This window comes from Phoenix dactylifera, chromosome 8, assembly GCF_009389715.1.
Source record: "Phoenix dactylifera cultivar Barhee BC4 chromosome 8, palm_55x_up_171113_PBpolish2nd_filt_p, whole genome shotgun sequence".
Lineage (NCBI taxonomy): Eukaryota > Viridiplantae > Streptophyta > Magnoliopsida > Arecales > Arecaceae > Phoenix > Phoenix dactylifera.
Window position 1 is genome coordinate 6,430,274 of NC_052399.1, and position 22,955 is coordinate 6,453,228.

At 36.9% G+C, this 22,955-nt stretch overlaps 2 protein-coding genes across 2 annotated transcripts in view; both read left to right on the forward strand.

Moving 5' to 3' along the window:
• LOC103721407 overlaps positions 1 to 5,234 on the forward strand; it is a 30,887-nt gene extending 25,653 nt beyond the window's left edge. The window contains exons 13-14 of the mRNA XM_039128818.1: positions 2,944 to 3,023; positions 4,786 to 5,234. Coding sequence (XP_038984746.1) covers positions 2,944 to 3,023; positions 4,786 to 4,864 — 159 coding nt within the window. The 3' untranslated portion in view covers positions 4,865 to 5,234. The remainder of the gene's footprint in view (positions 1 to 2,943; positions 3,024 to 4,785) is intronic.
• A 2,671-nt stretch (positions 5,235 to 7,905) lies between these two features.
• Positions 7,906 to 20,885, forward strand: LOC103715259 (dnaJ homolog subfamily C member 8-like). Its single transcript, XM_008802831.4, has 9 exons — positions 7,906 to 8,114; positions 10,023 to 10,113; positions 10,217 to 10,277; positions 14,399 to 14,476; positions 15,062 to 15,135; positions 17,388 to 17,501; positions 17,608 to 17,715; positions 20,401 to 20,439; positions 20,532 to 20,885. The coding sequence occupies exons 1-9, from the start codon at positions 8,026 to 8,028 to the stop codon at positions 20,616 to 20,618; spliced, it is 741 nt and encodes a 246-aa protein (XP_008801053.1). The 5' UTR covers positions 7,906 to 8,025; the 3' UTR covers positions 20,619 to 20,885.
• Positions 20,886 to 22,955: the final 2,070 nt, after the last annotated feature.

Consider the following 22,955-nt stretch of genomic DNA (forward strand, 5'->3'; position numbering starts at 1 on the left):
TTGCATCGGGCCTCGGGCCGACTCTCTCCTGAGCACCCCGACGAGGATCACCCCCCTTGCTCGCGGTTTCTTTTCCGTCCTTGCTCGCGGGAGAAGGGGAGAAAGAGAAGAGAGGAGAGAGGGGAAGAAAGGATAAGGAGAGAACATTCGGGAAGGAAGAAGAGAAAAAAGAAAAGAAAAAAAAGAGAGCGTCTGCGCACGAGCGCGAGTGGGGAATCGCGTGCCCAGCTCGCCCCCGCGCACGATTCCACGCGCAGGGAACCGCGCTCGCGCGCGGTTCCTTGAGCGGGGCAGCGAGGCCACGCAGGGCAGTCTGCGTGGGCCATTTAATGCCATAGTGGCATTTAATGCCACTTTGTGGCTTTAACACGGACACAGTCAGTTTTTTTTTCTTTCCCAGCCGAACCGGTATAGTACCGGTTCGATTTGGTATGGTACCGGTGCCCACCGATACGTCGGTATGGTGGAGCTTGCACATGATAAAGCATTTAAATTGAGAATACACTTTATTCATCATGATTTATACATATTAAAACATGTTTATTGAAAATCAATAGATTTTAATGCTTAGATCATAGCAAGATATGGTCTTATATTATTTTAACCATACAATTTTTGCACCTACTTGATGTATAGTTAGAGATCATCAAATATTTGATTTTTGGTTCTAGGCATTTTCAATGGTATAGATCATGATTAAGGGTGTGAATCTTTGACTTGGGTACCTCAATATTGACTTTCGACTTAAGTAGATACTCTTTCCTAGCATTGTCCTTCTCTTATTAATATCTATTTATGCTTATTTGTTTTATCTATAAGGTATTTCAAGCTATTTTCAGCCTAACATGAGCAAGCTGCATTTAGCTCATGTTCAGCTTATTTATATTATTGACTCGAATCAAGACCGCAATCTTGGTACTGGAAATTGTACTTGTACATTACCTATATACTATAGGTTGGTATGTAATCTGTACCGAGGCAGCTCTCGAGCTTTTTTTCTTTTTTCTCATTTTTTTATCATGATATCGCTTGAAACTAGGTGCTATGGATTGGTACAATACATTGCGCACCTCGATTTTGGGCGGTACAAGATGGTATGGGTCATGTACCGATCCAAGTAGTGTTTTCGTGTTAGTTCCAACCCTGTACAGTCGGTATGTCTTGAACCGAGCGGTTTGAGGTGGTGCGAGAAACATTGACTCGAACACTTCTTGCATGTTCGGCTCACTTGTGCACTGATCGAGTTCATCTTGAGCTTAATTTCGAGCACAGCATGAGTATCTCAGGAACAGCTTGCTTATTTGACAACCCTACCTAGGGGTTAGATCCATTCAACCCTAAAATCTCAGGACATAGATAAGTCAAAAGGACTGAGAAATTGCATATAGTATTTAGAAACATCCTGAAAACAATGACTGCCGTAACCATCAAGGGTACTTCTTTTCGTTTTTCTCTTTTCTTTTTGTAGTTTGACATGCCTCTTATGACCACTTGTTGATCTAATGCCAAACCTCCACCTTTTCTGTTTGGGCTTGGGTCTGGTATCTGTGGTGTTCACCCTGAAACTATGTAAATCCACTCCATGAAAACAAGAGTACACTAGTATGAGTACAGATAAACCACAACCACTTGAAATGGGAATATGTGCATAAGTTGATTCCGGTATCAGGTCATATCTCTTGAGGATACTTGGAATTCCAAGCATATTGAGTGTATAATTTCATAAATATTATAAAGCAAGAGGAATACCTTAAGTAGAAGATTGTGACACTTAGAGATAAACACAAGGTGTACAGTGAGAAATTTTAAAAGTATAACTGTTAAGTACCTTCACAAAGACACAATTTCTTTTTAAAATAAATACACCCTTAAGCCCCTTCAAAGTAGTGCTGGAAAAGAGAATCAAGTGAGGTGCATTGGCCAAGAGTCTGATTGTTTTAATCAGTCAACATAAGTAAAGATAATTTCACGATTTGCTTGTTAACAAAATGAAATATTATCTGTCAAATACTTCTGCTTCCTATTATAAAATGCTATGCCACGACAAATATTGAAATGTTTGTATCATTAATAGAATGTTTGAATTTGGTAAAGGCCGTTTCTGTATAAGGCATGCACAACATGTTTCTATAGAAGATAATAGCATAAATTCTCATCTCATAACAGTGCCAGTATGGATCTTCTGCTGCTTGTGTTGGTCAATTTGAAACTTCTGTGTTTAATATGTTTTCTACCATAATGCCACTTTGTATGTTTATTGTTTAAGTACAACTGCAATATATGCTGGTCCAATCGTAGTATATAATTCCTGGAAAAAGTTGCATGCCATGTTTTCATGGCCAATCACATATTGAACCAATAATTTATGTTACTTTTGTTTAGGTCCATTACTACAAGGATATAATACTTCTGATTAACTTAGCTTCAGTATACGGGACAATATCTGGCATAATAATGTAATTCGGTCTTTTATGAATGAGATATGATCTACATGTACAGTTTAATGTATTTCAAGTAAATTGTATAGGATTCCCCCCATGGTCCATGGCCTATGTTTTGGATCTTGTCAACTTGCACTTACAATCTCGCAGAAATATCCATATCATTTAAATAACTAGGTGATTATAGTTCAGTGTAAGATAGTGCGACAGTGCCACTAGGAGTGGCTGTGATTAATTGAGCTTTCTGATTCTTATTTTCATGTAATCAACAAAAATGTTGATATTGATTTTTTTTTTTTTAATCTTTTCACATTATGTTGAATTTTTCCTATTGCAAATATCCTTTATTTCTTTTTAAGCGATTGTTCATGTCCCCTTGGCTACTTTGCATTGTGTTGCTGAAATCAACTGTTTCTACTTATTACAAATAATCTTCTCTGCTAATTCCTAGAATTGTCTTTGAAGATATGGTGCTTATGAATTTCTTGTTGCTTGTTGCCAGGAAAAGATCCTATGTAGGGTTTGCTTTGAGGGGGAAATATGCACGGTCCTCCTTCCTTGCCGGCACCGCACTCTTTGCAAGTATATTCATGTGCTTTAATCTGTCAGACATCATGTTTCTTCTAGCATCTGCCTATTGTCTTTAGGTGTAGAAATGGGCCGGGTCTGGCTCGAGGCCTATTAGGTCGGGCCTTATACAAGATAGGCGAGCTGACTACAACTAGCCTTTGGTTTAGGATTTATTGCTGGAAATAAATGGAGCTAGGCTATGGACTGGTTGTGGTGTGCCCTGCCTAGTTAAATAAATTGGTAATATTATGCTCCCATATAAGCTAGTTTCAATTATCTAAAATAAAATCCCTACATCCACCTCCTGCACTCCCATTTTTATCATTTTCCTTTCCCTTTTTTACCATACACTGGCTTTCTCCTCTGTTCTTGCCACTCTTCTCCTCTTCCCTTGTGCTATCTAGCAACCCTTGCGACTTTAGTAAATCTTGCTCTAGCGCTGGCCTAACAACCTTTATGGCCTTGAGAGACCATATTCTTGTGATAGCTTTGGTAGATTTCTACCTACGCTAACCTTTATGGTCTTCTTAGATCTTGCCTCGGCAATTCCAACAACCTTGACAATCCACCTACGAATGAGCTTTGATTGCCCTCTCCTCTACAACCCATGCCCGACAATCCCCCTTCTCTCTTTCCCTCTCTTTATGTACATATATACATAGACACACTTTACATGAACTCTTTGAAAAATGAAGTAACAATTTTAAAGTTAATGATAGTCCCATCCAAATTGAAGATCCAAAGTGTTAAATATTATGTACACTATAGAAAATTCCTAGAAACCAAAATTCATATATTTTGGTGGTCTCTAACTTATGCATCAAGATGGTACAAAAATGAACAGTACCAATTGTATTAATACAGTGAATTGAAAAATCGTTTTATGGACCATGATATACACATCTTAAAAACATAGGTAGATTTAAATTCACTAGGTTCTGATGATTAAATAAATATACACCATTTTAATTAAAACCATCCATTTTGATATCTACCCCATGATTAGGTTAGAGACTACTAAAAACATAACATTTTTTATAGTGTAAATTACGTTCACGGATTGGATCCTAAATTTGGACGGTCCTTTGATTTTGAGTTGTTGGGTTTGCCATCTTGGACATGGATAAGGGGACTATCCACATCCTTGCTTATCCAGTCAACTTCAAACCTATAGATTTCAATCCATGCTCCATAGAATAACATAACACCACAAACCTTAAAACCTTTCATCATGTCTACCATTAAATTATCATGATTCACCGAAAAAAGGAAAAGAACAAGGAGAAAAAAGAATCTCTCCCTTATCTTGGAGGAATTCAAAGTGTTCCAGGTATTTCAAAGAATATTCCAGGATTTTTTTTAAAAAAAAATGATTTTGGAACAGCATGGTTGGGCAGTCATCAACTTCAATTCTATTGATTGTCCATATTCCATAGGATAACATCAACACCACAAACTTTAAAATCAACTATCATATCTACCACTAAAATGTAAGCATTGATTACAAAAGGAAAAAGAACAAGGTAAAGAAACCAAACAAGAAAAAAGAACCTGTCTCCCTTATCTTGCTGGCATTCAAAAGGTATTCTAGGTACTTTAAAGAACTATGTTAAAGAAGACAAATGCTTTTTGGACCAAATTTGTCACCAAAAATTAGGAAAATTAGGACCCATTGTCATGTGTCATGCAGTGATTGAACTGGGATTTACATATTGAGGAATGAATTTGGCTGTGCTATTTGAATCCTGAGTCATATTTTGTTGATATCGTGCAGGCATTGCTCTGAGAAATGTAAGAAATGCCCTATATGCCGTGTCTCCATTGAGGAACGCATGCCTGTATACGACGTATAAGCTTGACTAACCTGTCAAAAGAAGATAGAATTGTACAGGTTTAACTTTGTTTACAGCTGTGTGTGTGTGTTCCCCCTTATATCATATATATTTAAACATTGGAAAATGATCTTCAATCCAACTCATTGCTGAATGATGCATCCATGCAGCTTAAACTTGCTTGTAATATCTGATGAAAGCATTTAGGTGGCTGATGAAATTCATGACAACTGTTCCAATTACTTTTCTTTCCATGTAAATACGTTTTGACTTATGCGCTAGATCTAAAATTATAGTCACTAAATGGCTTTTCCTTTTTGTTTTTTGTATTTGTAAAACAATGATGATGCTGTCCAATCTAATGGGGGCTTAATATCTGCCTTCCTAGTAAGGAACTGAAGATTCTTATGATCCAAATGGCTTTTCTGTTTTCTTTTTCTTTTTAGGCCAAGAACAACCCCCCATGGGATGTTGAAGCAATTTTGCAAAGCTGTCCTGTGAATTAGAATAGCAATTTGATATCGATGCATATAGGACAATCTTTTGCAACTTTGCAGGGTCTTTTTGTGCTGGTTATCCCAAATGTTTACCCGTCTCACTTTATGGGCACCTTGAAAGTATCTTGCCAGTGATGTCTCGTTGTCTTGCTGTACCGAACCACGGTAGCCTGGTTCTCAAGTGACTGCCATATCAAGTTCAACCCGTAAGTCCCGTGATGTTATGGTTTCTTATAGGTCTATAATTTTCCAATGAATTTTTGCTCTGGTTGGTAATTTGATGTTCCCGTGCAGAATCTGCTACAAGTCTCACATGAATGAGTCTTATGAAGTCTAACCTAAATTTTATCAAGTCACGCAGCATATGGTGGCTTTAATATTTGAAGTAATCGAGGGCTTCACTGGATTAAGTGTAGGTCGACCCAAGCTCACAAAAATTCGTTGGGCACTTATGGTGGCTTTAATAAATTCTTTTTTTTTATAAGAAAAAGAATGGCTGAAAAGCACTGGATTTTATTAAGTTGATGAAATCATTACATGATTGGAGGGTACATATAACGTATGGATATCAAATTAAAATAAAGATTATGATATGTTTAAAAGAAAGGATATAACTTGTGCTATCTTTGGAGGAAAAAGTAGCATATACCTTATTCATAAGAAATACTCGAGTAATATATTTCAGGCAAGCTAGCCGAGGATAATTTGCTTTTCATGCACTGGAAGAGTACGAGAGCATAACCATATTATGAGTTTATTAAAAACATCTAATTCTTATATTAATTAAAACCGATAATTTAGAAAACATATTTGATTGTATGATGTATGTTCTAAATGTTGAATATAAAGACCTTGCTGGCTCCACTGCAGTTCAACTTGGCATCCATTCTTGTAAAAGTAGTTAGTAAGAACGTTGTACATATGGAGGACTTGGTTATAATATGCTGTAACTTGGCATAAAAAATGGTAAATGTCAGAGTCCAGAAAAAAATATTATTTATTTAATTATGGAATGAAAGCCCTATCTTCTGATACATTTGTAGTAACAATATAACATGTTCCTGCGGAGTACACAATGAGCTATGGTCAAATCCAATGGCCTTGGCGAATCAAGCCGAACATTATAGTACTAGCCATGTCTAATGTAAATTACTTTTTAAAGACTTATGGTACCTTACATGCAAAAAAATTCTAGCTTCAACTCCGCCCTTCCAATGTTCGACTAACTTAGGCCGTGAATAAGGACTATCATGACTTTGCCATTTTGTAGGAATTTTAGCACAAGTTTTTATCATTGAGTTCCGGGACTAGTTCAAACTTTTAGAGCTTGTTTGGACATTTGATTACCATATCCAAAGGAGAGTCCAAGGAATCATGATCACCCCAAGAATGTATAATCCCAAATAAACCATTTCGATAAAAAGTTTATTTATTATATATTTGAAAAATCATGATAATGGCCTCCATTGTCTCCTTGAATATCTGAGATCTTTTGTCATCTTACTTTCCTTATATATATATGGTTTTCGACTAAGAATGATTTGACCGGGGATAATAGATTCACCATCCAAAGAGGCCTTTAATTTAAGAAATTTCTTTTCTTAATGCTTTCTTCCTTTATTTTATTTTTATCTCATCATAGCTGAACCCTATCTCCTGATCAACCCAACTTATTCAATAAACTTATTCAATAGCTGAACCCTATCTCCTGATCAACCGACCTAATCAACCACTAGTTTTGTTCTTCCAAGAAACAAAAGAATCATCCTGCAGTTGCAGGGAGCTTATTTTCTGGGAATGACATCCGAGTCATGGTTAGGGAAGCCGTAGTTTTCTAGACTAAACATGTGTACAGAGAGGTCAACGAAACCGCGGACTGGATGACCTCGTATATGGCCAATTACTCTGGAGGTGCTCTGTGGGTCGGAGGGAGGGAGATGCCTAGAACGCTCCGGAATATATTGTTTTTCGATCTTTTTGAATGTGTCCGTACTAGAACGGTATAAATCATCCATTTTAACACAAAAAAAAAAACGAGAGTTTAGAAAAATTTATAGCATGTGACATTAATGCGATTTTTATTTATTTATCTATTTTATCTTTTCCTTCATTTCTCATCATCTGGAGACCCCAATAATAGAATATAACAAATTCTGGATTTAGGATTCTTGACATAGATATATAGTTGGCTATCTGTATGCGAAGTGGTGTGTCCAAACTTGTGCGTTTTATAAAAAAAAACCCATAAATCTTAAAAATTCGATGGTTAAATAAATTAGGGATTGTCCTGGTGAACATATCTCTGAATTTGGTGATAATTTTTTTTTTAATTCAAATATTTGATGGTGCTTAAATATTTAAATTTGGATAGTGAAAATTTAGGGGGGGTTCCTTTTTTCTTAAAATATATATATATTTTTTAAAAAAGTGACGGTTGATGCAGACGGGCAATTCCCAAGCACATATTCTTTTGTGCCAATCGTCGGTGCGCGAAACTCAAAGCAACATCGAGTGGCGGATGGGACCGAAACCAAATCCTCCGTCCGTCCGCTGTCCCCCTCAGGCCTTCCGAGTAACCCGTTTCGTTTCTTTCACCACTAAGAAAACCCCTCTCCCCGGACCGGAGGTCGCTTGGTTCCCATCGGAGCACGAGGCGAGAAAGCCAAGCGCGAGCTCGCGATTCTGATGGCCGCCGCCGAGACGGAGGAGGATCTGCTTCTCAAGACCTTTCTCGCCGAGGTCAGCGAAGTCGAGAGAGACAATGAGGTCATCAGGTCTCAATCCGACCCCCTTCTCTCTCCCTAGTTCTTTCTTGTTTGCTGTCTAAATTACCGCTGGTTTAGCTCAATCGAAAATTGATACTGATTTGATTTAAGTTTTATGCCTTGTTATTGTAGACCCGGAATGACTGTTGAGAAATTAGGATTGCAGTTTTCGAGTGGAAATTTTTAAAGGAAATATAAACGAAATTTTCGTTGGTGAGAGTTCGAACGTAAGATATCTCCTTGAAGTTTTTATCGATCACATGAGAATTATTTCTTCGGATTGATTTTTTTTCTTTTTCCAAGAAACAATTTGGTAGGTCGGAGAAACTGAGAATCCGATAATTGAAAGGTTAGAATAGCTGAGGGAGAAATGATCGTGGACTGAGCATTCTTTGATTGTTCAGCCGTTTCATAGGGAGAGTTGAGTCTGGTCTACTAGGTGATGGTTAGGATTTTCCTTTCCCCTTATATTTGTCTGTATTAAGTAATTAATATTGTCAAGCGTCAACTTTGAGAATTTTGTGAAGTTTTAGGATAGACGGGTCTATAAATACTCTTAACACAAGATTGAACGAAGCAAAACAATAGGATGAGAAAACCTGCAAATTAAGAGAATATAAGTAGGCGTTTCTTAGCATATAGTAGCTGGCCATCTTTTCTTTTCCTGAATTTTCCTGGAATCATAGGATGGTAGTGGACAAGACAATGCACAACTAAATGGAAGATTATTAATATAATTAAAGAAATTAGCTTTCCATTCCAAGATGATTGGAAAAGAGAATTTTTAGGAAAATGTCTAAGAGTAGTCCGAGAAAATTGTCTCCAACAACAAAGAATCAGTTACACCTCAAAAAACTGCAAGCCTTGAAAAATTGGAGTATCCACTTCTAAAGGACATGCAACCGCTATTGTTCATATTAACTTAAATATTCTCCAATTCAGGATTTTTTTTTGTGTGTGCTTTGAAATTTCCAGATTTCCATCACATTGTTTGAGACTGGAACTCCCAATCTTCTAGGCTGTTCTTTTTTAAGAGCAATGTGGTACCAAGCAATCTATCACTTTTGGACGAACTAGAGCCTAGCTACTTCAGAAGCAGCATAAGCAGAGTCTCCTCCAAAATTAGAAATAAGAAGATAGAAAATAGCCTTTTGCTGAATAACTTGGAGAACACCCCAAATCCCCAACTCATAGCATTTATTCCCATTTGATTCCCAATAACTACTTAAACTTTTTGTCAATGGGCATTCTTCATATAAGATGCCTTAAATTGGCATACTCAAGATTGACACACGAATTAGGAGCCTTAAAAGAATGGCTGGAAATGGGCAGCCCATGGCCTTATTTATGTTGATTTAGGTTGGGCATACATGAAATTTTGGATTTTTCTACCCTCTCCTTTGTAGGAGCAGGAGGAGGTAAGGGAAGCGGGGTGTGCAGAGTAAATCATGCTCTAAGTCCCACTAAAGTATTTTTAGTTTTATACATTTGATGTATTATCCATTCTTGTCTTTGGTTAATTCAGCTTATAAATAATATGTATACCAGATGGTAGAGGGGTCACATATGATCTTTTACACATATGACCATCTGTATATAAGCTTTTACATGTTGCCTCAGTAAATTTGCAACTTGGCCCAAATACAATATGCACTTTGCAGATAATCTGTGAGTTCATATTGAATAACTCGGTGCAAACTAATCTAGCGAACTAGCAGACCAGACAGAGATTCATGATTTGGAGAATCTCAATCTTCCAATACATTTCACCCAATGTTTTTGCTTTCTGACAATCACCTTATGCCAACAAGATGGCACAACTCTAAAGTGGTGTCTAGTGGGTGATTAATTATTATGATCTTATCTTGCTGCTGTATTTTTGTTTTTAACTTTCTGAACAATGATTTCCCTCCTCAGGATACTTTCATGCTTCAAGTTAAATCCTTTTGAGCATCTAAAGTTATCTTTTGATTCAGCAGCCGATGATGTGAAGAAGCAATATCGAAGGGTAAAATTACATATTTGAATTTGATAAACAGATTGCCTCTCTCTATCTACTATTGGGAATCCTTTTGGTGTCTGATATTTTCTAAGTTTGCTTAATTTTGTAGTTATCCCTGCTGGTTCACCCTGACAAGTGCAAGCATCCACAAGCAAAGGAGGCTTTTGCAGGTGCTCCAAATTAAATATGCTTCTTCTATATTGGATAGTGGAGTGAATTGAAACATAGTTTTGTCTTTGTTGTGTTTAATGATGTGCTGTTTCATCGCTCCCTTTGTCAATAATATTTTTCTATAGTTTCTTGATTTTAGTATGACAATAAACGAGAATTGTTATGAATCAGAGATCAGTAGTAATGATTTTGATAAGATAAAGTTCTGATTGCCGAAGTTTCTAGAGTTTTAAACAAGAAAATTATCACTCAGTCTTTTAATTCAAAATTATTTGTTATTAGATTTTTCTCATTTTAGGTTTATCTGAAGAATTATAAGTTTTATTTGTTTGAAAAATGGTTTAGAAGGCTTAGGAATTGCTTTATATTGGAAACTAGTACATTTTGGTACTGGTCCTCTTGCCAAGCAAGTTTTCTAACTTGTTGGTATCCTGTCATTCCCATGACACCTTGTCTCCAAAGCCCCATTTATGTAGAGCTTTGCTTGGTGCTACCACTTGTGCCATGTCTAATTAAATCAATCAATTTGTGAATCTGAGATCTTAATAGTCTCAGTTTTTCCCTTCACTTTCTCTTAGAATTGAACCTTGTTTCTTATGCTCATGGATTTATCATGCCTTGATTGTGCTTATTGCCACTTGCACATCTTGCCTATTCACCCATGACATCTTTATTGGTTGTCACCATGTTATCAGAAAATGTTAAGCTTTACCTAGCAACTTGACATGACTCCTTTCATTTAATCCATGTGGATATCATGGAATGTGATCCAAGGTTCCTTCCCACTTCAATTCTTAGGCAGCCCCATGTCTGAACCTCAACTTCATCAACAGACCCAGACAATATCCTAATTATGTCCACCCTCTTGCCACCTGCTCCATTAAAACCATCTTCTCAGATGTTGATATGGTGTTTTCCCATGTAGGCATGCTCCTTGATGCTTGACAGTCAATACACGTGCACCAACTATGATATCAATGGCCACTTGTGATTCACGTATGAGTCAAGCCTTTGTGTTAACTACTCATGCTTCTTTATGAAAAATCATTCTTGCCCAAACCCTTTGTCTTTTGGCCTAAAACATTCTTTATGATATGAAAAGATATTTGTGCTTAAAATTTGGACAGTCTTGCTCAGAAAGTACAAGTTAGCAAGCTCTCCAGCACAGTCACACCCTTCATTCAGTCTTCCAGGTAACACAGCCATGTACTTCTTTATTATATGTGATGTGAATGTAAGGCTATGATGTGAGGTTTGCCCAAGTCCATCACTTAAATGGGCATGGAATGGACATAGGACAAGTAAGGCTCAGTGGTTTTGTGCAACATAAATATGAGCCTGTTGTAGATATTAGAGAAATTTCTTCGAGTTAAAGTCTATACTTTTCTTAGGTCCAAGATTAATTTATTAGAACTTAAACTATAATAAGACTTAAACTCTATGATATGACATCTTGAGCAAACTTTGAGGTTTATCCGTCTTTCTATGTCTCTTTTCAACTGGATAACAATTAAGTTTGATGTCCGTAATCTTTTTTATTGGTAAGCATTCTTGTCGATCTTTTCTCCTCCCTTTCATCCTCTGTTTATTTTTTTCAAACCACTCAATTCTTCAACCTGTTGTTTTCCATAGACTTTTTCCCTTCTTATGTCTGACCACTGTTTTTGCTATCCTCAAGCTGTTTTTGCTGTTGTTTGTCTTTCAGATAATTGTGTTAGTGTAAAGCTTAACATCAAAGATTTCCTCTTAAGCTCTTATCATGAGATGTGTTGTTTGTAACTTTGTATATGCTTTGTTTCCTGCTCATGCTTTCCTAGGACTACTGCACATATCTTTGTGGTGTGAAATAGATGAATCTAGAAGGTAGATCCATGATTTTATCTCAGCCTTTGGATGTTATTTCAATTGAGTATTTGTTTCAATTCAATCCTTCGAATAACCTTTGTAATTCCTACGCTAGAGTGAGTGTTTTAAATACCAATTCAGTGGACTCACTTAAGTTGTGAATTTGTCACATGACCACTTGAAGAGAAGAATACAGACAGCCCGAAATCACACATTTATGCTCACTTCTCAGTCAAACAAATACAATGCACAGGGATGTGAAGTACAATAATTGTCAACAAATTGGGTTGTCTATCCATGGAAAATCATAGAAATTAGTGTTTAAGTGCATGGAATGAACTAAATAACTGCATCAAGTCAGACACCCCTTGCTCTTCTTTTGATTTCTTTCTTTCTTCTCCTTTTTCCAGCTTGGCTCTTGCCCTCTTTTATGGTCTTCTACCCTTTTACTTGCAGAGTGAGCTACCTTTGAGGCTTCTCGATCTCCTAGCTACTTCGCATCTTACGAAGATAAAATTCATGTTTCAATTGTCAGCTTTATTCCCTTGTTTCAATACTTATGTGCTAATAAATAATGCATTTTCCCTTTCTATTTTATTTCTCCGTCTTATGCTAGGTCATTTTGTGGTTTCATCTCTCTCCCTTTTGATCCAAACATATGCATTTCGAACTACTATTTCATATTGTGTGGCTAGCTGTTATCCAGATATCACCTTAAAAACTTTTCATGTTGTCTCTCTTTTCTGATGAAGAAAATAGTTTATTTGATGCACTCAATCCACTCAATAGAGTGAGCAGATTTTTAGAAATATTCGACATAGCTAGATAATAGGTCTGTAGGAACTAAAATATTGAATCGTCCACAGTGTTCCTGTCTCCAAACCCATATTCACCATCCACCTTCTAATGTTCTCTTTAGGTTATCCCAGCACGATATTTAAGTCACAAGGTGTAAATATTCTTTTTTCCTTTTAAGGACTATTTGGACTTTTGTCAGATTGATCTATGCAGAACCTGAAATTATGAGTTTTATAAAATTGTATGCTTGGTCGATTTGCTTGGACCTGTTCTGGAAATCCTCACTGATCAGCATACCTAAAACATGAACATTACAGAAAAGCAGGTCCTAACCTATTTTTGGTAAAGTTCATGCGGCCGCATATATTCATGCGTATCCTGATTGTTCTGGTGATCACATGGCACAATGCACTGCTAGACACCCTCATAGGTCAACCGGTCAAGGCATCATGCACATGCCACCCAAATATTTATGGGTTTTGGTGATGATCAATCATTTTATGATGAGTCACTTCCACATTTACTTTTAAGTGTCTTTTTGAAGACTAATAGGTTATATACTGTTTGTTTGTTTATTATATGGTACTCCAAACTTGGTTATAAGCCTTGCATCTTTGTAGCTTGTATTTGGATTTTCATCATTTAGTAATAGGTCAATTTCTTCATTGTTTTGGCGACTTGATATTTGAACATGGTTCATCGGGGCATGTTACTTCTTTAGCTTAACATGTTAGTTTCTTCTGACATAGGATCTTGAATAAGTGTAAAGGTTTTTTTTTTGGGAATTACTGACTGCATATATTGCCTGCATATGCACCCACATACAACCTATGTATTATGTGGTGCCCCAGCTGCCATCATACTGTGGCCACTTTTTAAAACCTTGCATATAATCATGTTTTGTGATTGCCTGTTTATGGAAAATCGCAAACAATCATCAGTTTGTGGATCTGTTCTGAGAGATGCTACTTCTTTCCTCCAATCCTACTTGTCATGAACAATCGCTAAACACACCCATATTTTCCTCAACCAATACTAACTTAATATCTATTGGTCGACTACTAGATTCTCTCTTCATCTACCTTCATATTTGCAGTCAACTGTTGATTGAGTAAACTGAAAAGCGTAATAAATCTATATTGCATATTGATGGCATTTTGCTTGAAGCTTGTTCATGTTTTCTTTTGAAAGCACGAAGCGTGCAATCATTTCTTCTCCTTCCACTGAAGTTTGGTGCATTTTAATGAAAGAGTAGAAAATCTGTGGCTACAGTATCAGCATTTTTCAGCTTTCTTAGTCACACAGCATCTTGCTCCAAATTATATGACTCTAATATGCAAATATGTGATGGCTAATGTGTTATTTTTCTCTCCCTATATAGTTTGAAAAAAGCTTTTTTTGGCCACTGCTGTTCAGTTCCTTTTCACTTATCTTGTTTTAAAGTGTTATTTACGATTAAATTTTTTGCTTCCAACAGCATTGGCAAAAGCCCAGCAGTTACTACTCGATCCACAGGAAAGGGAATATCTTCTTAGTCAAATAAATGCTGCAAAAGGTTTGCACAGAGATCTCTATGCTTGTGCTTCCTTCTCCTTTGATTATCTGTTATCTTTTCTACTAGCAATTTCGGTATGTTGTTCAAAGATAGTCTAGACATTAAATAATTTTTTGGAATTGCCATGCTTCTTTTGAAAGGTAAAGTTTTTATTTCAGTGGTGACCCTGCTGATGTGCTAAATTTCCATCCACAGTTTCACACAACCATGGTAAAATGTTTGTCTTTAAGGTGGTGTTGTTTCATTATCTTGTACAATGTCTGTGCTATACTTGGTATGCTTGGCATACGGAGGCAACTTATCCCTATTGGAGAACATTTTCTTTCATGCTTATAATATTGTGTCCCTCAGATTAGTGGGTTTATATTTACCTTTTAGACATGCCCCTTATCATTTTTGTCAAGTACTGCTATGCTTTAGCAGCAAGTGATTAAGTATTGTTGCCATTAAATTTTTGCTTTTCATTACTGTTTTTGATGATATTAGGAGTCCCCTGTTTCTTTTCTTCTATACCACTGGAACAACTGTATTTGCATGCTGTCCTATCAGATAGAACAATGTATACTTTTTCATTATGAACTGCAGAAGAACTAAGAATGCAGAGGATGAAACAGTTGAAGAAAGATAGCGCTTCCAAAATTAAAGCACTGGTTGATGAGGTAAAGTGAGGTGTTTCATTCATTTTCTGCTATATCTTTTGAGCTTGGGCATTTATATGGAGCAATTTTTTGTAAACATATTTTTTACTTTATTGTCGATGTATCTGATGTTCAAGCTTGAAAATTTTGCTTCTTCTTATAGGTTGATTGAATATTAGCCCTCAGGCATCAAAAGGTTTTGACCCCTTTGTTTTTTGAATGTCATGGTACTTAGTTTTTAACTAACACCCTTGATATTTAGAATTGAGTATAGAATAAAGCCATTTGTTCATTGTTTTGTCTTGGGAGTACTCTATATTTGAAATTTATTATTGTATGAACCTAAGAGACACATGCTTTATGATTTTTGAGAACCTTTGTTTCTTTGTCTATGGTTTCCTTCTTTGAGGATTAAATTTTTTTAATTTAGTTAGCTTTGCAGGATTGAATATGAAGTTATATTTTCACATTTTCGAAAGAGTCTACCTCAGCCAGAGGTGCAACCAGCTTGTACTTGAAACAAATTTAAGTGTTGATTCAGCAACTGCAATAGATATTTCATTCAAAACTTTATTCGTGCTTGAGCTTCCAGCAAGATGGATGACTAAGCAAACTCAGCAATCTATCACTAGAGCTAAAATGCTGTGTATGTGTTAAGATTTTTGAAATTCTTAATTTTGAGGGTAGTACGAAAATCTGATAGTATCAGTGAATTGCTTGACAAAAACTGATTGAATGACATTGTATCAAGTCTATCACCTAGTGGTCTAGGCAACTGCTCAGGACTATTGCCTAAGATTGCTTGAGATATTTGACTACCATTTAGTGGATGCAATTGAGTTTTGTCTGAACCAAGTTCGGAGGAATCAGTACTGGGCACCGTACCGGTTCTCCGGCAGCACGAGTCGGTACGGGCCCGGCACGGCTCGTACTAATGGAGAAAAACGTCGGAGCTAGAGAAGGAGACGAGAAAAAGAGAGCGGGGGAGAGAGGGAGAATGAGCGGCGACGGACGCCGGCGGAGGGCCGCGGGGGATGGACTGAGGCCAAGGCCGCAACTGCATCTCCTGTTTCTTTCGAAAAAGAGACGCGACCGCGGCTAAAAAAATTTGATATTTTTTAAGTAAAGTCGGCAAATCGCTTGCCGACTCACTTAAAAATTGCAAATTTTTTTAATTTGAAAATTTTTAAGTGAAGGCGGCAATCGGTTTGCCGACTTCACTTAAGAAATTCTACATTTTTTTATCCGCAGCCGCGTCCACTGTTTCGAAAGAAATGGGGGATGCTGCCTTAGCCTGCGTCGCCCCCCCGTGGCATTCCGCTGCCGTCTGCTGCCCCTTATTCACCCTCCCCCGCTTACTCTCTTTCTCTTCTCCTTTTTCGGCTCCGGCAACAAGCCGTTTTCAATGGTTGAACTGTACCAGTGAGCCACCGGTTCGGCTCGGTTCCGCATTTTTTGGTTTGATCTGAACACATTCAGAACTAGCTCTATCGTTGCAGCATGTACATTGCTTCCACAAAGTCATCATCATCAACAAGTCTATTTATTCAAAGTGTTCATATCATTAGCACTTAGGAACAGTTCTGTATGCTATATATGGCATTCCTGTAATATATAAGTTACATGCATTCTCTTGTCTTGCATGCATTATTTATTCAAGTTTTAATTCTTATGTTACATTAGAGTGTTTACTATATTAAGCTATGATTAATTGAATATACAACATATTAAAAGAAAATCAATGCCATTAAGTTGCTCAAGTAGGAGAATTAATTAGTGTTGGATTGTTGGAAGTGTCAAGTCTAATATGGGTCATTACTTGGTACAATGTTAAAAAGGTAGAGGACTGACAAGCGCAATGGTGTGGATTTGAGTCCTAGGGCAGCCACTTTATGCAAAAAAAAAAAAAAGCCACATGTTAGGTTTGTCCCTATTTGCCCCTCCCAAGACCCTAGATTGTTGGGACCATAACTGGGTAATGTAATTTTTTTTCTTATATAAATTTAATGGTGTTCTTTATGTCATTTCCATTTTGCTAATGTTGTTTAATCCCCATTCTTTTTTACTGTGATTTTTTTCCCTTCATGCCTGCATATATCTGAATTAAATTGAAATTTTTATATGCAGAGGATATGAATAAATAAAACATGTTTCTGACAGTTAACATTTGAGCTTGCATATTCTTTTCCTGTATTACTGTAGAAAGGTTGAATGAGAGAATGAGATTAGTACGTGAACTCTGACCAAAAGAAGTTTCTGACTGCTATATGTAGGGAAAATTTGAGCAGCAGTATGAGAAATCAGAAGAGTTCCAGCAGCGATTGAAAATGAAAGTGCGTGAAATTTTAACTCAGCAAGAGTGGCGTCGGAGAAAAATGCAAATGAGGGTCTGCTAGAACCTTATCTCAGTGTTCCTTGTCCTCATTTCATTAACAATTAACAATAGTTAATGGATCGTTAAACATCTTCAAAATGCAATTTTACATTGAGCAGATATCGGAAGAGGAAGGAAGACTGAAGAAGGAAGAAGAAGAGACTAAGGAGATGTGGAAAAGGAAGCGTGAGCATGAGGAACAGTGGGAAGAAACAAGAGATAAGCGAGTATGTTTGCTTTCTATTTTTTAACTTTAACAGGATTCTTCTTGTAAACAAGTTTATTAAACTGACTTGCAATCAGTAGAAATCTGGAGCTTGCAAATTTACCATTCTAGATGTAGTCTAAACTTTCATGTTTGTTATAGTCGTCGAGCAATTAAAACCCAAGTTATAGCTGAGTACCACTACAACAGAGTTCATGCTAACCTTGACTAGGCTAGTTTATCTTGTCTTGCTTTCAAGCACATACATAATTATTTAAATATTTTGTATGTATAATATGTTTACTTTTTTCATTCAGTCTAATTATAAAGAAATCTTTTATAGGAACTGCCTCTATGATCTCTTTTAAGAGGGTCTATGTCTTCTGTCCTATTTTTTGTTCAGCTGCATCTGGTACTGTTAGAAGTAAACCTATGTCAGCTTACATGCTACCTATACCTTCTTCTATTGATCAATATCAGTTGTTAATTATAATAATATATTAGATCTTGCTTATTTTGTTAATTGTTAAAGCTACAGTCTACAAAATTAGAGGTGAACTCTACGTCTTACCATGTCTGAGATCTCACTTGTTCACCTTTTAATAAAACTATTCTACATCTTGAACATGTAGGATGTTACTTATTCCTGAACATTCTAGCTTTCATGGGTGCTGAAAATATGGTTATTTTTATTAAAATTGTGCTTAGCAATATGAGAGATGCCTTCAATGGGAAATAACATAAAAAATATAGAGTTGAATATTCTGTTAAATGCTTATTCACATCTCTCTTCTTTTAATTTTCAAGGGATGTAACTTTGGCACTTGGAGGATTTATGAAAAGTACTTACAGGAAGCAACATAATTTGGAATCGGTAGGAGTCCCAAGAGCTGTTACTTGACAAGCTTTTTCCTCAATATAAAGTATCCATGTTTGGAGGTGAAACCTGTAGCAAATATAGGACAGAAATATGCGGGGTTTTAAAAACCATGAGCTGTATATCATTCATGTGGGCTAAAAATTGTTCAGTATGTTGGTCTCAGTATGTGATAATGGGTGAATATTAAAAGAACGATGTTGTAGAGCATGAGAAAATCCTAAAAAGTATGACTTTTAAATGGATGTGGGTCCTTTATGGATATTTTTGTTTGTCTTTGAGACATGCAATCCTTGAATAACATATCTCCTATCCACTTATTAAAGGGATTGACACCAACGGTCCATTTCATAAATAAAATGATACAAAAGCATTTAACTGTGAATAAAAAATATTAAGAATTCTTCCAAGAATAATGCATTCCCTACCGAGAGTTTTATAGACACCTCATTAGGCACTGACATGACAGCTGACTCCCCTGATAAAGCATAACTGATCAATATAAATTTTCTTGTAAAAGGATTGTTAGTCTTGCATCTGTTGAGTTGTTAGTTGCACTAAATGGGAGATGGATCAGGAGCGGTAGGATCTGTAATGGTCAATTTTCCATCTATAAAAGGTTAAACGCTAGGAGTACCCAAGGGGTCATCCATAGACCATGTATAGATATGTGCTACAAGAGATTGTTTTGTTGATAAGATTTGATCATGGAGTTGCAAAGCACTGCACAAGCATCACAAAGAAATGTCACAAAGAGGGGAGGAGTTGTGCTGATTGATTGATTGAAAAGGTAAATGGAGTCAATAGTTTATGAATATGACATTCACCTGTTTTTCGCAAATTGAATCAGAGAGTTGGAGCACGTACAAAAGTAATTAGCTGTTTGGGCAAGAACAGTTTCAATAGCAATCAGAGCATAAACAAAGGTTATGGATTTGACCAGTATTAATGAACATTGCTTGAGATGGCATGGACATGTGCAACCCAAGCTAAAGGAGGCATTCTGTGAGGGGCATGGATAATGATGCTTAATGACAATTGAAGAATGGTTGTGATGCAAAGTTGGGGAAGAAATATGTTACAGGTTGCATCATCTGGAACAGAACTAAGTTTTCAGTACATAGAATAATTTCTTTTCTTTTTTTGGCTTTTAGTCCTAACACAGTACCATATATTATACTTTACCATAGATTATGCAGCCTATCTTCTCAGATTAACCTTTTAAGTTGATAGATATTTCTGAAAATAATGTAGCACACTCACGGTCAGTGGGTACGCAAAGTTGCTCATGCGCATGATGATAACATGGGCATGATGAGATCAACATAACCTCTAAAGTTCTAATTGACTAAATTCTGATGTATATCTTCTTATAATGTACCTTCATTTTTTTTAACAAAGAATGACTTGGAACATGCAGAAACTTAGATTGCCAGGTCGCATGGTGAAGGTTTTGTTAGAATTAGGAGTATTGGTGAACTTGGGAAATTTGCATTACAATTTTTTTTTCATGAAGTGCTTTTGCTTTCCTACCAATAAGTTCTCTTGTTCTGAGTGGTTGGTAATGAAGTGTTGCAGTTTTTAAGCTTAGATGATGGTGTCATCATAGCTCCCCCAGCTCCCTAAAAGATTATATTAACCAAATCCGCATATTGGATGTATTGCATAAAGCTTGTTCATTGTCATGTAACTGTTTTCCATGGATCTTTGATAAAAGCTGTATTTAAATTTGAATACAACAAATCTAGTAATCATGGTATATTGTGGAACTAGTGCTTTACCCTGCTCTTTCATATTCTTCTCATTTACCAGATTTACCTGTATTCACAGGTTTCCAGCTGGAGAGATTTCATGAAGACTGGAAAGAAGGTAAGAAAGATAAATGCATAGTACCTCTGGATAAATTTGCGACTGCCATGGTGGAATTCTTGAAAAAACAAATCTTGCATCTTGTTCCCTAGGGTAAAAAAGGAGAGATTCGGCCCCCGAAGCTCAAAACAGAAGATCCAAACAAATCCTATGTGCAGAGGCCAGTAAAGAAAGGATGAGTTACAATCGGGATCGCTACACCTTGACATAAAATGAGCAAACAGATTTGACAAGTGAGAAATTTATTAAATATGGTATGTTAGAGCGATTCTGTGGTTAAAGGCAACTCCTGGAGTTGGGCTTGTATTACTACAGACTTTGGTAGGACTGTACATTTTCCTTTACAACGTTTATAACTTGATTGTACAACACTAGGAAAATTTTAATGTTAGGACATTCGTATTGGATATTTAATTGGAAGAAGGTGATGAAACGTTTTGCTAAAAGTGATCCCTCGAGCCCTGCTTGAATCCCATGGACTCCATGTCTTTCCTGATCGTTTGCTGGATCAAAGCTCTCATTCTCTATTCTAGCTTTGGTTTTTTACTGTCTACCAGCAGCTCAGATTCTCCCTTGACGACTGCGATTGGATGGGTCCCAGTCACATGCTGCCCCATCTTATGAACAGCCATGATTGGAGAACCGAAGGATCCAGATTCATCGAAGTTTATCCCAATCTGTCCGAGCCTGTGAAGAGCTGGCGATTCCCAAGTCAAAATAGCATGCTTGTCATCTATTCTGGGATAAAGACGAGACAGCCATGCTATCCCACCTCTTCATCTGCTTCAAGGCCTTATCTATAGCTAATCTGGAACGCTCCAGAGGAATACCTTGTCTATGTAAAGCTATGATATACTGACTCCTGTGGGGACTGCTGTTGCTGCACAGACAGCAGCAAGTCATGGTCTAATAAATAAAGAAGTAAACGAACACCCTGCTTGGATTCTGTAACTCGTTTTGGTCCTCGGTGGATCTGAGTTAGACTTGCAAAGCCTAGCCATACCCTGCATGGCTGCTATACCGGACAAAAGGTGGGGCCTGGTGCCGCACAGGCCACCAGCAATATTGTCAGGTGCGAGAAGAAGAACAACAGAAGCACTTTACTCCCAAGTGGTTGTTTTTTAAAGCAATATATTTGAGAAGCCATGTCAGTATTTTTTTTTCTTAAAGCCTGAACTTCTGAAAGGTACAAAGCATGGTTGCTTGGTTCAGCTGTTCGATGGCATACGTCAGGTCCATAGTTTTGCATCAGAACACTGTTTCTGGACTTCGGTTGTGGTGTTGAAATATTGGGATAGCCAACGAGTCCCTTTCTATCGCCAAAAAATAATCTGGAAGAAGGGCTGTTGATAATGGTATTATATCTAGGCTTGATCTCTGGGCCGTGCATGTCTGGCTAGCATATTCCTCCCTCGAGACAGGCGAGACAAATATTAGAAAACAAGATATACTGAGCAAATCGCCTTCAAATCAATGGACTTGACATGGAGAAAACAAACTACGTGTCAGCTGTGGTCACACCATTATTACGTGTAGGCCGTGATACGCAACATCTAGACACTTTGTTTAGCTTCCAGTCAAATAAGGAGTTCGCTGGAATTGTACATTATGTGTTAATGATAAGAGAGAATATCACTCTTTTAATAAAATTCTTAATTTATGTTATTATATTAAAATAATTCCGAATCTGAATTATCTTTTAATTAGATTTAATATAGTGAATTCTGACGTAATAACTGTTAGAACTTCTTCCATAAGAGCTTGTCGGTTCAAAGGAGTCCACAGTGCAAATTGCAGCTACTTCTGTCCTGATTCTAAATTTTGAGATTTAGAATGTGAAGAATATATAACTTTGGAGATGTCCATTCTTTAGAAGGACAAGTACAGCATATTCGTAGTATTAGGGGCTGAAATAACTGTTGGACAGGTACAGCATATTGCATATTTTTCGGGTTTTTCAGCATCAAAGAAGTGGGAACAGCTGGTGGCCATGTATAATATTCGATGTATAAGGTGCTGAAAGGTACATTATCAAATTGATCGAGGGAAGAGGTTCTACATCAAAATTAGGCTGTTGTGTTTGAAACAAGCTAACTTCCGTCTTTCATATCCAGGCCAAAAATAAATTTGAGCCAGCATGACTCAGCATGGAAAGAATTGGAAGTGGCCTGATCCTTACCTCCATTCGGATGATGAAGCTTTTCTTAGTGGAACAGAAGTAAGGTTGATAAATAGACATGGTAAAAGAATTGCAGGGCTCAGGTTTGGTTTGGGCAGACTTTATATTCTGCAGGACTTGTAGGCTTAAGCAATAACCGAGCTAATCTAGTAGGTTACTAGCGGCTTTGATTAGTTACCTAACCTGCTTGTTGACTCTTCTTACCAAAAAGATCACCTTGCTAATTCCTCAAACTTTGATAACCACCCAACACACCGTCGGCCTTTCAAAACACGAACGAAACTTACTAATAATCATCATCTATGAGATTATCAACCAATTCTTTGAAAAAAGTTAA